Source organism: Triturus cristatus, chromosome 3_2 (genome assembly GCF_964204655.1).
Source record: "Triturus cristatus chromosome 3_2, aTriCri1.1, whole genome shotgun sequence".
NCBI lineage: Eukaryota > Metazoa > Chordata > Amphibia > Caudata > Salamandridae > Triturus > Triturus cristatus.
The window spans coordinates 1,167,775,450-1,167,791,420 of record NC_140584.1 but is presented as its reverse complement, the minus strand read 5'-3'; the positions used below and the strand labels follow the sequence as shown (position 1 = coordinate 1,167,791,420).

Sequence of the window (15,971 nt, the reverse complement as noted above, 5' to 3'; positions counted from 1 at the left end):
CTTTACCCGGTTTTCTAATGGTGACTGATCTGAAAGAACATTCAAGGACGCTGGTTTGTGTTTACATTCCTACTAAATTGTTGCAGGATTCTCTCCATAGCATCATGAACTTCTCCGCCTGGGATTACAATTATGGGGTTGGGGACCGTGAACCTCATTATGAACCCAGCCCTCGACTTAAATAGTTCAGCTTCCTCAAACAGGTCTATGAACATGTTGAGATGGGCAACTACACTGGGATTAAGCAACACAGGGCAGAGGTGGCATGTAGGGAAAAACACTATAAATATTCCTCAACACCTAACAAGTACATTTTGTGAGCAAAACTCATATTTGCCCCAGCAACAGAAATAGATGGTATAAAAAAAACATACAAACCCTATTCTATCGGACCACTCACTAGTGGAGTTAGTACTCCGCACCCAGACCGGGTTTCCGAGGGGACAAAGCGTCTAAATATCTGGTGCTTGAAGGATAAGTAATTGGTAAACCTCCTTTGGGATGAGATTGCTGAAAACTTTGAAATTAATGGTGTGACTGTGCTCTTGTCAACCACTGTCTTGGAAGCATTTAAGGTAGTGGTCTGTGGATAAGCCATGTGCTTAGGAGGAAAGCCAGAGACTAGGAGCATGAAATGGATGCTTTGAGCAACGAGCTTTAAAAAAGTTGGCGAATTTTTTTTTTTCTAGGAACACAATTCTCAGGTAGCTTGTAGCTGCAAAGTTGATACAGACACAAAAAATGCTTAATGCAGCGCAAGTGGCGTAGGTGATCTCTTAGCACAGAATTTAGAAGTATGGGGACAAGGCTAGTAAATTACTTTACTGGTTCGCCGAAAAGGAAATCAAGGCCAAGGTGTTCCTTCTTTCCTCGATGTCAACCCAATCAAGAGCAGCAATTGAGCGTCCTATAATGAAAGACCACATTATGCATGCCTTTTCAATCGTTGATCAAACTGAATTGGACCTCCCCAAAAACGCTGGAGAGATTCAACAGGCCATTCCATGAACTGAGTCAGACAAGATTTCTTGGACGAATGAAATTCCACTAGAAGGTTTTTAAAAATATACCTCACTACTGACACTCCTCCATTTGCAAACAATGTTTGAAGAGGCTCCCCTAAAAAACTCCATACCACCCGACCTCAACAGCACCACTTTATTAGTAGTCTTAGAGCTCAACAAACTGCCAAATGATTGTGCATCCTACCACCTAATGTCTTTAATAAATGTTGAGGCCAAGATACCAGAAAACATTCTTGCCAGAAGATTGGCCAGAATATTGAGCACCCTAATTTAAAGTGACCAGAACGCTTCATGCCTAAGCGGGGCACCAGACACTGCCTGTGGCATTTACATATGGCATCAGCGAGAACCAATGCGTTTGACACACCCATGTGGGTGTTCATGGCATCATGCACCAGTTTGAACTTTGAGAAGCTGACCTCAAATATGACACAGGTCTTTGTGGCAACAACTTATTAAATAGGAGACACTTGCACGTATTAGTGTGGGATGGAGTGGATTAACAAACGGGGGAGGGAGAGGGCAAAAAAAGAAACCTACCTGAAGAAGTGCTGCAATGGTACCAAAAGAATGCCAGAGCATTGGGGCGAGGTCCGGAACAGATTCTCGCTTCTTACTCAGTTCCAGCAAGGCATTCTCACGGGTCTCAGGGCTGGATAGCTCGTTGATCCACTGGTAGATCTTTTCTCTGTCCACCTGCGCCAGTGCCGCTGGCACAGGCTGAATACAATACAAAAGAACAGGTTAGCACATTAATATCACATGACCAGATTATATGTTACATACAGATCAAGACGTGGCACGCATTATCATGGGGACCCGTTGGCATGTTTAACATATGCGTGTTACAAAGCAGAGCAAGGGGTCACCTTGTTAGGCCAGAAGACACATTTTACCCAAGTGGTTGCCTCCAATAGTATACTGCTACAGAACCTTTAGAAGACGCATTTGGCATCAAGTTGAGTCCTTCAACAACATAGAAGGTTGCAGGACTTGTATCAGAAGGTGTGCTATGCTAACATGAAGCATGCTACTATTTATAACAGGTTCAAATGTAGGTAAGTACCATATATGGATATTCTACTAATAGGAAGTTGGCCAGTAACTTCAAAACAAAAGTTGGGCCCCTCCTGATGTAATGACTGTGAAAGAAATTACTAAGTCTCAATGCTTCGGTAACAGCAGACAGATCTGTAATAGCAGCTTAAATAACCAGAAAATATTAATCTGCTTCTTGCATAATTGAAAAACAGCGATATTAATGTTTTAACTATACACAAGACAAATCTTTAACAGTGCAGAATACGAAATCATTAAATGCTTGGTTTTTCAATAACCAGTGGTTACTCATTTATTAACATCAGTAGGACAGCAAGCATTGACAAACTTAATAGGCTTTAGTTGTTTATACTGTATGACCAAACTCCCAACATTCACAAGAATTCCCACATATCACACCTCGAAGCATACATAGTCATCAGTGCACACGCACCAGCAAACAAAGAGGTACGTATACACAAGGCTACATGCACCTATATAGCAACACAAAAAGATGGACGAAATGCTGAACATTGTCAAACATTTAACCCCAGTCACAGATCTGGGTTCAATCCATCGAATATTTGCTCACCATGCCACCCCAGTCTGGACCCAGCCATATGCAAAATCCGTCTTGACCGTGCTCTCTATGCAGGCATGTTATCAGAGACGTTTTTCTTATGATAGATGGCAGACTAACAGGAATGGTTTGCTTTCAATCTGTGCACCCATCACTCCTCTTGGCATTTCCCCCCCTGCCTTCAGGGAGGAGTCCCTGTTACAGAATACAGCTAAGCGGCATATTAATGCAACAATTATTAAACTTGTTACTAAAAATCTGTAAAGTTATTGCTACCTTACATTTAACGTGCCATGTTTTGCTCATTTTCATTCTTGTCAATATGTAAGTGGGTACAGCTTATGCTTCTAGTTTGAACATTATGCAGCTTGTTGTAGGCACTTCAAGAAAGTAGGACAGCTAACTTTTCTAATGCAATCTTAGACTGTCATGTTAAACATGGGTTTGTTTTGCAGGTAAAAACACGGAGGCTACACCTTCAGCATGACTGTTTCTCACCTAATGTAATAAGCTGTTAAGGCACATGGGGCAGCAAAAGCCTCTCTTAGGCCCACATGGAGTACCAGACTTAAGCCATGGGTGCAGTTTGTGCACACCTATGGCAGACAAAGACAAGTCAAACATGGCAAAAACATCCAGCCAAAATACTTTCGGTGTTGAAGGAATGGCACCTGTTGTAAGAACTGTTAAGCAGCCTCTTACTGACCCGAGGGTGGACATCACATCGAACAAAGGGAAAAAACGCAAGGGGAGACACAAAAAAACATTTTCCTACAGTAACACATTTTGATTCGATAAGAAAGGAGCGACTGGCAAGGTATAATGTTTTTTTCCATCTGTTTACAAACTTAGCCATTTGGATTCAAGTGGAATCAAGCAGTATTTGGAGTTTTATTCAACAAGGATTTTGGTTTCCTTTCGCCCCTACAAAGTTAATGGGAGATTCCTATGGCTAAACTGGCAGATTGTCACCCTTTTCATTTTTAAAATCTGGGGACACAAACATGGCAAGCCAAAGCTCATTCAGCGAAGCAAGAATTTTAATACTTAAAGCTTCCTAAGGCTCTCGGATTGCAGTAGATGAACAGTTACAAAAAAATGGTACGTCCCTCAGACTAGTTCTGAGACATCTTCATTAGTCACTAGGACATAGATCCCTTTTCTTTGACAATTCACACTGAGCTAATTTCCCAAGATTCTGTATACTTTCCTTGAACAGTCAACTATTTCTTCAGTCACTCTCTGCACCCAAACTACCTGTAGGAGCTTTAAGCACTTTGGTGCCATTATATAACTTTTCTTTTTTTTCTAATATCTTTTTATTAAATTCAAGCAAATAGATAACATCTTAATGTAGTTATATACGTACATGATCATATCTCTTCTCACAAAGTCCGGTAGGATTCTCTCTTGTTTATACATGACATAGTAGGGTTACATCCCCATTACTGTTAGTTTTTTTATTCCGAGGCGACTGTACCAAGGCTGGGAAAGGCTATCTCCCCCAAGGGAGGCGTGCAGGGATACCCTCTATATTTATTCCATTTTTCCCCATTTGTTTGGACATCCCCTACTAATATAGACTTGCTTTCTCTGCCACCATACACCAGTCAATATCTCGCTTCTATTCTCTTAGGATTGGCATTTCACTCGACCCCCATCTGCGGACAATGTTACGCTTTGCTACCATTAGGCCCAGTGTAACCCAGGTCCGGACCGACTGCCCCAAGTCGGAGTCCTTCCACACATTCAGCAGACACCACCTTGGGGCCGGTGTTTATTCCATTCAAGTTATCCCTGTCATAAGGGAAACCGTGGCTTCCAAGTAGTTTTGAATTCTTTGGCATATCCACAGACTATGAAAGAACGACCCTTCCTTACCACATCTTCTATAGCAGAGGGTGTCCGTTTTCCTACCCATTTTATGTAATGTGTTGCAGAAAATGTATGCCCTATGGAGGATTTTGAGTTGGACCCGTCTAAAACAGGCCCAAATAGCCACTTCTTTAGGGGATGCCAGGATTTCTAGCCAGTCTTTTCCTGTAGGTCCCTAATGTCTTGTCCTCAGCGGTCTCTCAATTTTGTCCCAGTGTAAGGCATGTTATTAAGAAGCTTCTGGTATGTCAGGGATATCGCCCTCAGAGTTAGATGTTCTTTGAGGAGCCGGCACTCCAACAGCGAAGTCAAGTATGGACTCTTCACGGGGAACTACCGCTCTTATGCATGCTGAATTTGCCTATTACGGAAGAACTCCGTGAGGACCAGTTCATTCGATTGTTGCAGTTGTTCGAACAATTTCATGTCTACTCCTGTGTAGGTTTCCCACCCTCGAGATACCAATAAGGTCCCACTTAGCAAATCCCACTTTCAACCCTATTGTGCGAGATTTTTTTGAATCGCATACAGGGGGGGGGGGGGGGGGGGGGTCGCTGTTGTGATAGTTTTTCCACCCCAGTTTAGCCAGGGTTGAGTGCCAGACTTTGACTGTCAATTCTGTGGGGCCTCCTACTGAGACACCTTGGGTCTGTACACAGCGCCCGCAAATACCCTCTCGGTTGGAGAGCTAATCGGTCCATTTTATAGGCTGGTTCTGAGAGCGGATGATTGACCCACTGATTTATTGTTAATAGTTGGGCTGCCCTGGAGTAGCACTGTATATGTGGCAGTGTGATTCCCCCATCATACCAACTAAGAGTCAATTTAAAAGGGGCAATTCTGGGGGTTCCTCCGTCCCACAGAAGCGTTTGGACTGCGCGATCTATCGCATTAAAATATCACTCAGGGACTGGGAAGGGAGTATTGCGTAGCATATGGAGAAATCTCGGCAGCGCCTTCATTTTAAATAGGGCTGCCCTGCCCAAGAGGGACAGGGGGAGGGTCCGCCAGTGTTGGACATCATTTTGAAGTCTAGACAATGGTTTCAGCAGGTTCCGGGCATAAAACCGGGCGGGGTCTGTCGTAACAAATATCCCAAGATATCAAAATCCCTCCGACACCACTAGGGCCTCTAACTCTGATGGAAGAGAGGGTCTTGGCCGCTGATAACTAACACCACAGATTTTGACCAGTTGATTGTATATCCAGAATATTTGCTAAAGGAGCTAAAGAGGTTTCTGGTGATAGAGGAGCGGGGAGAGGTCCCTTACAACAGAATATCGTCTGCATATAGCAATACTCTATCCTCCCAATTCTCCATCCACCGAAGATCTATTATGGGGTCCACCATTTCCAGGTTGCCACTGGTTCCAGCATCAGCGCAAATATTAACGGGGATACAGGCAACCCTACCTTGTGCGCCTCTGCAGCGGGAACATTCGATTTCTTCCCACTGATCAACACCAGAGACAGGGCCCTCTCATATAGAAGTCCAACCCAGGACAAAAAGATTAGGCAAAATCCCATGCGGCTCAGCACAGCAAACATATATGGCCATTCAATGGAGTCAAACGCCATACATGCGTCAAGGGAGAGAACTGCTGCGTCCTCTTGGATCCGGTGTGCCCTCCCCAACACTCCATGCAAGCACCAGAGGTTCAGCACTGCACAGCAGCCAGGCATAAAGCCCGATTGATCCGGGTGAACTAAGGTGGGTAACAGTGGGATCAGCCTTAGAGCTAATAATTTTTCTAAAATGTTAACCTGTGCGTTGAGGAGGGAAATGGGCCGGTAAGAGGAGCAAATATCCCTAGGCTTGCCTTCTTTATGTATCTCTAGTATTGTGCCGTACCTTTGGTCGGCCGGATACCTACCATTTGTTTTGCTTTTTTCGAACATTGCAGGTCATATGGTGCAGTTTTAGATGCTGTGAGTTTATAAAGATCACTAGCGTTTGCGTTACTTCTTCCTTCATGATTTCGGGCTCCAGGAGTTGATTTTCTTCCATCGTTACGACTGGAAGCAGAATATCTGCTAAGAACTCTAAGGAGTCTCAATGGGTTGCTCTCGCTGCATAAACCACAGAGTAATAATCCACGAAGGCCTCGGCAACATCCCCTGGATCCCGCAGGACCACCCCAGTATCTAGAGTGATTTGCAGCACCCACAGATACGCCCTATCCCGCTGATCCAGCCACACCAGTAGCTTTCCTGTTTTATCACCAACCTCAAACTCTGTGTTGTGTCGCCCTAAGGGTGTTTCTGGCCTCCTCTGTCACCCAGTCAGAATAGACCTATTGTTTGATTTTCAGTGTGTGTTGCAAGTTTTCATCCCCTCCGCCCACAATTTGGAGTTCGAGACCAAGAATTTCCTGCTCCAGTTCCGTCAACTTCGCCCTTTTGTTCTCGCTTATGCCCGGAGATCAATGAAAGGGCCTGTCTCCAGACCACTGCCTTATATGCCTCCCAGACTACTTGGGATCATGTGACCGAACGTGTGTTTTCCTGGAAATAGTGCTCAGTGGCAACAGTAATTCCCTTCCTAATTGTGGGTACTTTAAGATACCATGGGTTCATTGGAACTGGGCCCATGCTATGCTGGGTCCCCACACTATATCTCATCATAAGGGAGAGTGGTCAGAGATCCCCATGCCATATGCACCACATCAGTAAAGTAGGGGAGATGTGGGGCTAGAGAGATCAGGTGGTCAATTGGTGACCGACTCCCACGTGCCTCCGAGTGGAAGGTGTACTCCCACTTATTAGGGTTTAGCACCCTCCAAATATCTATGAAGCCCAGAGCCTCCAGAAACCTCGTCAGACGTGTAGGAGGGGGACAAGGGGCCCTAGCCGGAAGTTGGTTCAGAGAATCACATCCCATCCTGTTAAAGTTGCCCACCATGAAAAGACATCCCGTTGGGAGTTCTAACATCAGAGCCCCCAGGTCCTCCAAAGTGGATTCTTTCAGGGTTGGAGGGACGTAAATCGAGAGACCATTCACCACTTCTCCCACCCAGGTCCCCAAGAGTACAGCATATCTTCCCAGTCTATCCGCTTAGGTCTTTCCGACCACCAGGGAGAGACTTTTCTTTGGACAAATTCCAGTGCCCCTGGATCCCGATGTGTACCCTGCGTGTACCTTCATTTCATACCCCCCCCCGATTGAGGACGCGAAAAGTATTCCCCATAAGGTGAGTCTCCTGCAGCAACACCACATCCAGGGAGTGCCTCTTTATGTATTGCAGAACTATACCCCGTTTGATCTCATTTCCCAACCCATTTACATTCCAGATCACTAACTTGAGATCCGCAGGCGATTGCCAAGTCATGTGTCAGTTGTTAATGCGGTCATTCTAGACATACGTTTTATCTCTACCGGAGCTTTGCCCTCCCTAGCCCATGTCATTGAATATTACCTCCTGCACAAGGGACCGCCTCCTTGCAGCCCAGACATAACATTCTTACCCCATGAGTCCACTGGCCCCCGACTATATGCAGTTCTGCCACAGTTCATAGGCCTCCAAAAGGTCCGGGGCACTCCCTCATTCCTGCCTCGTGTATCACTCCCTCGTTCCCCCTACTTAATCCTTTATCCGCTGGTCTCACTTTTAACCAGTTCATACTTCCTCTCCCGATTAGACTTTCCATTATTTAACTTTTGAGTTGCTTTGTAGTGGCTGAGATGCTCTGCATTGGTAAACAAGCAGTTGTAACATTCCGTCTGGCTCTAGAATGCAACTGACTGTTTAGTAATCAGTCAACATTTATGTCCTTTTGTCTCAAGTTTTCTCAATCTTCACAACTCTTACTTAAGACTCACGATCATAGCCTCAATTGAGCTGGGTTAACGATTCCTATCTTCATGGAATTTCTGCTTGGGATGACGAACAGTCTTTGACAAAAGAGAAATGAGCAGGAGAGAACGTGAACCTGCGTGTTGTTACTCGGACAGAGGGTCACTGCATTGCTTGCATGAAGCCCCATGTTAACCTGGCTACTCCACCGCCGTCTTGTGTTGAGGAATGGACTTCTGCAGCTATCGAATTCATTGAAATTGAACAAAGCTATCAGAGATATGACATTAATGACTTGTTTGCAGTAGACAAACCCAAAAATGTAAAGTTTACAAGACAAGGTGGGGCAGAGCTGCATATTCTTGACTCCCCCCCCCCCCCACCCCCCAGAACAGGGTGCAGAATTTGCACTTACACCCCGCCCCCCCAGACAAACAAGAGCCGTGCTTTCAAACACGACAACTCGTACAAGGAATGAATGCCCCAGCCTCGGAAGCAGTGCCAGCACAACCCATATGGACGTTACTATTTGTCTAACAAAGTTACAACTGGGCACAATGAAAACTATTTCATATTTTCTAACTCACGTGAAATTTTCTAAACTACGCCAGTCGCAAGGTTGGGTAATTTTTTCCAGACAGTTCTCGGGTCATAAAGGCTGCTCAGAGCAACCACATGTGGGCGACTTCAAAGGCGGCCGAGTGGACTTAGCAGCGTCAGCAAAAGTGAAAGCAGGCTGGCTGGCGAGTGGTGTGCGATGTGCGCGCACCATGACGAGAGAGGAAAGCCATATGGCGCCTCTGCTCGTCATTGTGCGCGTAACCGCACGCCCGTCGCCAGTGCACACTCCAGTGGGCTGAAGTGCTTCCCCAAAAGTGGATTGCATGGCGGCACGATGCACGTGATTGTGCGCGTGCTCGCCATGCAATCCACTTTTGGGAGCACTTTTGGGAGCCCCTTTGGGAGCTCCTTACTAGAGTCTCGCATAGCGATTGCTACGCAATAGGTAGGCAAGACCTAAAAAGGCATTGTGCATCACTTTCAAGGCACTTCACAGCATAGGCCTGGAGTACCTTTAACACAGATTTCGGTGGTATATCTCATTTAGACCGTTGCGATCTGCCTCGGCACTCACTTGGATACTGCCCAAATACAAAAGAGCTAGCGGGGCAGTAGAAGACTTTGGAACTCCCTTACCCTGGAACTTAAAAGAAAGAAAATGCCCCATTAGCCTTCAGGAAGGCACTCAAAACATGTTTTTTTAATCAATAATCTTATTTCTCCCTTCTGGAAGTCCTTTTTTCGAGCTAGTGCCTAGACATCCTTGGCTATTAGATGCGCTTTATAAGTCTCATTTCCATTTCAAAGGAAAACCTCTGACAAAAATCTTTGAATTAAAAAGGTAAGAAAAAAGATACCGAAAAAGTACAGCACCCTGACCCCTACCTGCCACAAAGCCGCCACATTGCATCCCCCCAAAGGCTTACTCCTCAGGCTGAATTTGTTAACAGGCAAATTGCACACAAATTAGCTGCAAGCATTTGCTTTGCACTTTTGACTATCGAAAGCCCAGAGCCCTGCCCTGAAACTCATGGGGGAAGAACGAGGTCTGCCAAATAATGGAAAGGGGACAATAATTAAGGATGCCTTAAAAAATAAACGGAGATCAACCTTAAAGTGCAGGTGAAACTATTGTTAAAACAAGTCTCTTTGCTTACCCACCTTCTGCACAGTCTCCTTCAAACCTTACCCTTCCATGTTGGCTGCCCACTTTTAAGGAACAGCTAAAAACTATGGCCCAGAAATTAAACTGCCTACCCTGGATGCTCACAGCTGAAATCGGACCATAGCACATCGAATTTAAGAAATCTGACTACAGCACATCGAATTTAAGAGTTTTTAACTGTCCAACCTGGCAGCAGGGCAGTGCGAGGAAGAACTTGGGCCGAGTGATACAAGCCAGATGTTGAGAAATTCAAACTTGTCCGACAGACTGCCCCTCAATAGAAAGTAGAGCCTCCTGTGCAAATGCCAGGCCTGTCCATTCCCTTTCTACTACATCTCTTAATCCCCGCACATTCTTAGACGTAAATTTGGACACTGCCCAGTTTACATCCAGTCTCACTCCACTAATAGTCCAGGGAACAAGCAAAAGGAAAGTGGCCAAGCCACTGTTTATGCATAATGTTTCGAAACTTAAATAAGGGCCATGGAAGAAACCCATTCTTTGACTAACTAAGTGATACATTGGCTATGTGGTGTTCGTAATTGTTGTTCTAATGTCTGTTCGGACATTGCTAGGGCCACTCGTCATAGTGCCCCTGGTGGTGCCTTTGATTATCTTGAAATCTTCTTAATCTCACAACTGGCCCAGGACCATATAGCTTGGAAGTGCTATCGGCCACCATGTCAACGTCCATTAATAAACTAAAGCTTTTACCTCCAGAAAAGGGCCCACTCATGTCCCAAAGTGTTGGCTGTAGTTCCTCGGTCCCCAATCGGAATTCAGCAGTTGACCAAAGCAAGTGGGACTAACCTGTGGAAACTCCTAGAAGTTCCCAGTCCTACACCCTTTTGGCCTAGTGTCCTGAATAGTCTGCCTCCTGACAACCGCGTCATTTTATCCTGGAATATTGCTGGGCTCAAATCCAAACTTGCGGTCCCTTATTTGGGAATTTCATAGGCTTGTTCGATATTTGTATATTCCAAGAGACATGGTGCATAGACCCTTTATACAGAACAGGGCCACTTTTCTGGGTCAAAACTACGCTCAACTGTAGAATATTAAGCTTACCTTAGAATTCTCCTGATATCTTGGTTTCTTCTGCAGGGAAGGTGATTTACATATTTAATGTGTATAACAGACCTGGGGGTCATCACAAAGAATCAAGTACTCTAAATAGTTTAGGGGAGTGTATTTCGGGTGTCCTGCCAGGCGGATCGACTAATGTTGCAGGTGATTTTCATGTCACTTATGAGCCTATTGATTGTGAAGATTTTGGTATTACTAAGGATGAGAAGGGAGCATGGGTATTCCACAATTAGATCTAGAGCTGCTGTAGAGGTACTCTATCTTGGCATGAAAACTCTTTGGGCTCATGTTGTCTTTAGACCTTAGAGCGTGCAAAGGTAGGATGCCCTCAGATGTGAGGGTGGGCACATGTTCAAGCATTATAATTATGCAAGCAGAATTGACTAGATCCTAGGCGGGGGGTTTAAGGAAAAAGTATGCAGTGTGACTTAAGACACGGCAGAAAGACAAGTAGATGATGTGTTACGGAGTAATTTTATCTTGTGATTTTACTGCATGTGATCGGTTTGTAATTTGTTTTATCCTGTGCTTTTGTGATCTTTTCGACTGAATAAAGATTGACTGACTATATCTTAACTACCCTGAATTTATGGCCACTGCTAGAGGATATGAAGATTATACCCAGGTACGACAGTGACCATAATACACTAATTGGTGATGAGAAGATCTCCCTTTCCCAAGGGAGAATGGTCCCTGTCCAGGCAGCAGGGAGAAATCTATCTTATCAACCGGAGGGCCTTAAAATAGCCCTCAGTTTCCTGCGACCCCCGCTATTATGGCTCAGATATACAATAAGATTTCTGATTCCACAGAGTATATGATTGGACCAGAATCTGAAGGTATCAAAACAGTGGACTGTGTAAACCTCCATGACAACCTTTTTGACCAGTTAAGCACCTACTTCTATAAAGTGTATAAAGGGCCTCCCAAGGTAGGGAAAGAGCACCTGTGGTTCACCAACCAATGTAGACTCGCTAAGGCAGCAGTAATCAATTATCAGATTAAAGAAGAGACCTAATACCTAAAGCAAGAATGTAGTATAAACAACTAAAAATAGCAAGATCAGCTTGGGAGGTTGTGTGTGGGATGATCTGATCACTGAAGTGAGATCTAGGAACACAAAATCCTTTTGGATCATCATTGCTATTGGCAGCAAATCTGCTACAACCCAAGTTGATTTTATGCAGCCAAAAGCATAGGTAGATCACTTTGAAACGCACTAACCAGAGAAGGAAACACATTTAACTGCCCACTTCTAGGGAACAGCAAAACATGTTTAATTCACTCAGCGAGTAGCTTGTGGCCATGGCTGCCATAGTCCCTGGTAAAGCTCCAAGCCCCAACGGGATCCCAGGTGATCTATTGACTGTAGAGCCACAAGTTTGGGGACCTTTTTTCAATCTACTGTCTAATTCTATTTCCAGAGGTGGCCGCATACCCAAGTCATGCAATCAGCAGAGAAAGTTCCTATGTATAAACAAGCATTGGCGTAGCCAATACGTGTCGCCTTTGGAACCTTATAAGTGTTTAGCCATGCAGCATATTATCCCATGTGCTGTGCCACCAGGGATTGAAGAGCTATACGATCAGAGTTTAATGTGTTGGCAGTTTCTACTTATGACAAATGAGCGCATACAGTTAATATGTCAGCTGCAAAGAACGTGTACAATGAAAAATAGTCATACAACTTTCCCTGGCGCCGAGCGGGTACATTAAAGGCAGCCGCACTTAAAGCTTCATGTACACACACACACACACACACACACACACACACACACACACACACACGTACAGCGGAGGCATTCCTCACTCACAAACTGGTACAATGGGCAGCAATTTACTCTGTTTTTGATATACCTAGCACATACAGCACAGACACCAACAGTGAAAGCTTCCTTCGCACAGAGGACAAGCGAAGCATGGACATGGGCAGTACAGGCTTCCTTCGTAGACATAAGTATAGTGCAGGCAGTCGTATTCCAACTTTCCTGCACAGAACACAAGAACGACACAGATAAACGGTCCAAGCTTCCCTCGCACAAGGAACAGGTTCATCTTAAACAACAGCGTTGAAAGTGTCTCACATTCACACATCAGGTACATCACTGGCAGAAACACTGCAAGCTTCTTTAATCATTGGGGCACATAACAAGCTTCTTTGGGCACAGGACAGGTATGAAGCAGACAGCACTGCAAATTTCCTTCACATGCAAACAGGCGCTCAAGCTTCCTTCATGTACCCAACGGGTGCAGCAGACGCCCTAGCCACAAAAAGTTATTCGTGCACACAAAATATCCATGTGGCTTAATGGCTAGAGCAGCAGACTTTGGAGGTAGGGAACCGGGTTTGAGTCTGGCGTGAGGCTCAAGCATCCTGTGATTAGTGATTTGCTCAATCTCCCCATTCCTAAAAATGAATGTAATTCTGTAATGCACCGGTTGGTGCTCATGTAAAGCGGTCGAGTTCGTGCTATATAAAATTGCAAAAATAAAACAGCTGACACTGCAAACATTCCATAGACACAGAAGGACATAGTGGGCATCACCAGTGCAGGCTTCCCCGCACAGGTGCAGTGCATTCAACAGCAGCGCAAGCTTTCATCCCTGGGGCATTTAGGGCAAAAGACAGCTGTAGTACAAGCTCCATTTCCACTCAAAACAATGAATGCACTGGAAGCAGTTGGCAATGTTTAACACTCAGAATGTTTAACAGTATTTGTGTATGTGTATCTGATACACGGCATGTAAATCACATTGTGCACCAATGCAAGCTCTACTCTCCAGAACAGGAAAGAAAGAATCCCTTGGACAATGAACACAGGCAGCAGCAGTGCAAGCTTCTTTCACACAAACATGGTGAACAAAAACGTGCAAGCTCCATTCACAGTAGTTGCTTCATTCACAACAATCGCACATGTGCCTCAGCTCACCAATATATGGACAAAGCAAAGGCGTGAAAGTTAAATTTGGTCCAAGCAGCCACCCCGGTATCACTGGTTAAGGTAACAGCACTGATTCCTTGCCCCTCCAGTCCTGCGCCTCACTGCTGAAACTGCCGGAAAGACTGTATATAAGCAGGCTATCCGAATTATACGACAGGGGGAGAATCAAATTATGTAGCAGAGCGCTATACAAAACTAAGAAAAAAAAAAGTTTAAGAGCGAATCAAAAACGAAGAACACAATACTACCTGCCGTAACGTTAGCTGCCTGACCTTAACATGGCTACTTATCTCTTAACCCCTCGTGTGCCCCGCCCTTTCCCTGCCCTGTGCCGGGCGTTGAATTAGCGGGCAGGGTTCATGACGAGATAGTCTCGTCATGGGCACAGCGCAACCGCGGCCCATGACGAGACTATCTCGTCATGGGCACTCAAGGGGTTAATTGGGGAAACAGCCACCACACTACACATGCGTGGTGCGCTGAAGTCTGGGCGTGTTTGTATGCATAAAACGTATGATGTCAAGTAGTTCGACCATTAGTGTACCTGCTTTATTTGCCTTTCAATTTGAAAACTTCTAGCTGTGCACTTGTGCAGCGAAACAGTTGTAGTTGTGGCGCATCGCGTATCTAAATGCGGATTACTGCTAACTGGTTTGGAGCCTTTTGTAGGATTAAAAGAAACTGCTTCAGTTGCCGCTTTGTACGTGGGAAGGGGAGAACACGGATAGCCGCGATGAGACGGAGGTAAGGGAGACAGTGTTGGTGCCCTGTTCCTCGAAGGGTGAGGGGGGCTCTAAGGCGATGGCTGTTTTACAAATATTAGGCATCATTAGGGGGACCAAGAAAAGTGCAACAAAAAATGCAAGATTAGGAGGGCGGTAAAAGTTAGCAATTTACGCTACACTAACCATCGATGAATGATACTTTGGCGGGTTACCGGTTCATGTAAACTTGCACTCCCATCATACTTGAAATAAGCCCAGCCGCTTGGATTTAAAAGTGATCAGATTATCCTCACGGAGACTGTAAACAAACAAAGCGGGCCTGGGGGGTGCCCTGCCAGCCGTGGAATGGCTTACCACCGCGCGCCTGCCGCAGCCGGCCAACTTCCGCAGACGGAAGGACGGTGGGGAACAATTCGTTCACTGTACCTGCAGGAGAAACAAGAACAGACACTCACAGAAGTTGTGCACATAGTAGGCAGCCGACTCTGTTTCAACTGCGAGCGCAGTGAGAGAAAAAAAAAAAAACAAGGGTGTGCGCGCGTACTGCAAGGTATGCAGCTGGCACCCAGCTGCACTGCTGCTCGCTCTCGAGCTCCATAGGCCAGGGGAGAGAGAAGGCAGGACATGCACCCACCTTTGGCCAATTGCGTGCTGTCTTTCTTAGAAAGACGCACGCAAAGGCCAATAGCGTGTGAGCAAAAAAAAATAATTTAAAAAGCACCAGCATGTGGTCCGAGTTGAAAGGCAACAGGGATGACCCTCATAACTATATGCGGACCTTTTTGAAAGATGGGCTACAAAAATGTTTGTCGTCAAGTTCTAGGAAAGCTTGTTCATTGGATACAAGAAAAAAATATTCTCCACTAGAATGTATGCCCTATGGACCAAATCTTTAGGTTGTGCACTCTCCATTGGAAGACCGTGGTAAAAGAGAAGGGCCACTTATGCATACTATTTGTGGTCCTGAAATCGGTTTTTGATTTAATTGCTAGATGTAAGCTGTGGTTGGTTTTGGGAAGTTGGGGGAACATGGGGGTTTCAGAAGAGATTTGATCAATCATCGTAAGACTGCATGAAGAGAATTACGCCCGGGTAACATTTGGCAGGTAAGGAGAACTGACAAGTCCAATCCAGATCCAAAGCAGAGTGCGGAAGGGCTGCGTTCTAGCCCCCACTCTCT

General features: G+C 45.3%; 1 protein-coding gene across 1 annotated transcript in view; it reads right to left on the bottom strand.

The window, feature by feature from the left end:
* Positions 1-15,971, bottom strand: part of CNOT9 (CCR4-NOT transcription complex subunit 9) — a 125,417-nt gene that overhangs the window by 52,667 nt on the left and 56,779 nt on the right. The window contains exon 2 of the mRNA XM_085650038.1: positions 1,566-1,745. Coding sequence (XP_085506164.1) covers positions 1,566-1,745 — 180 coding nt within the window. The remainder of the gene's footprint in view (positions 1-1,565; positions 1,746-15,971) is intronic.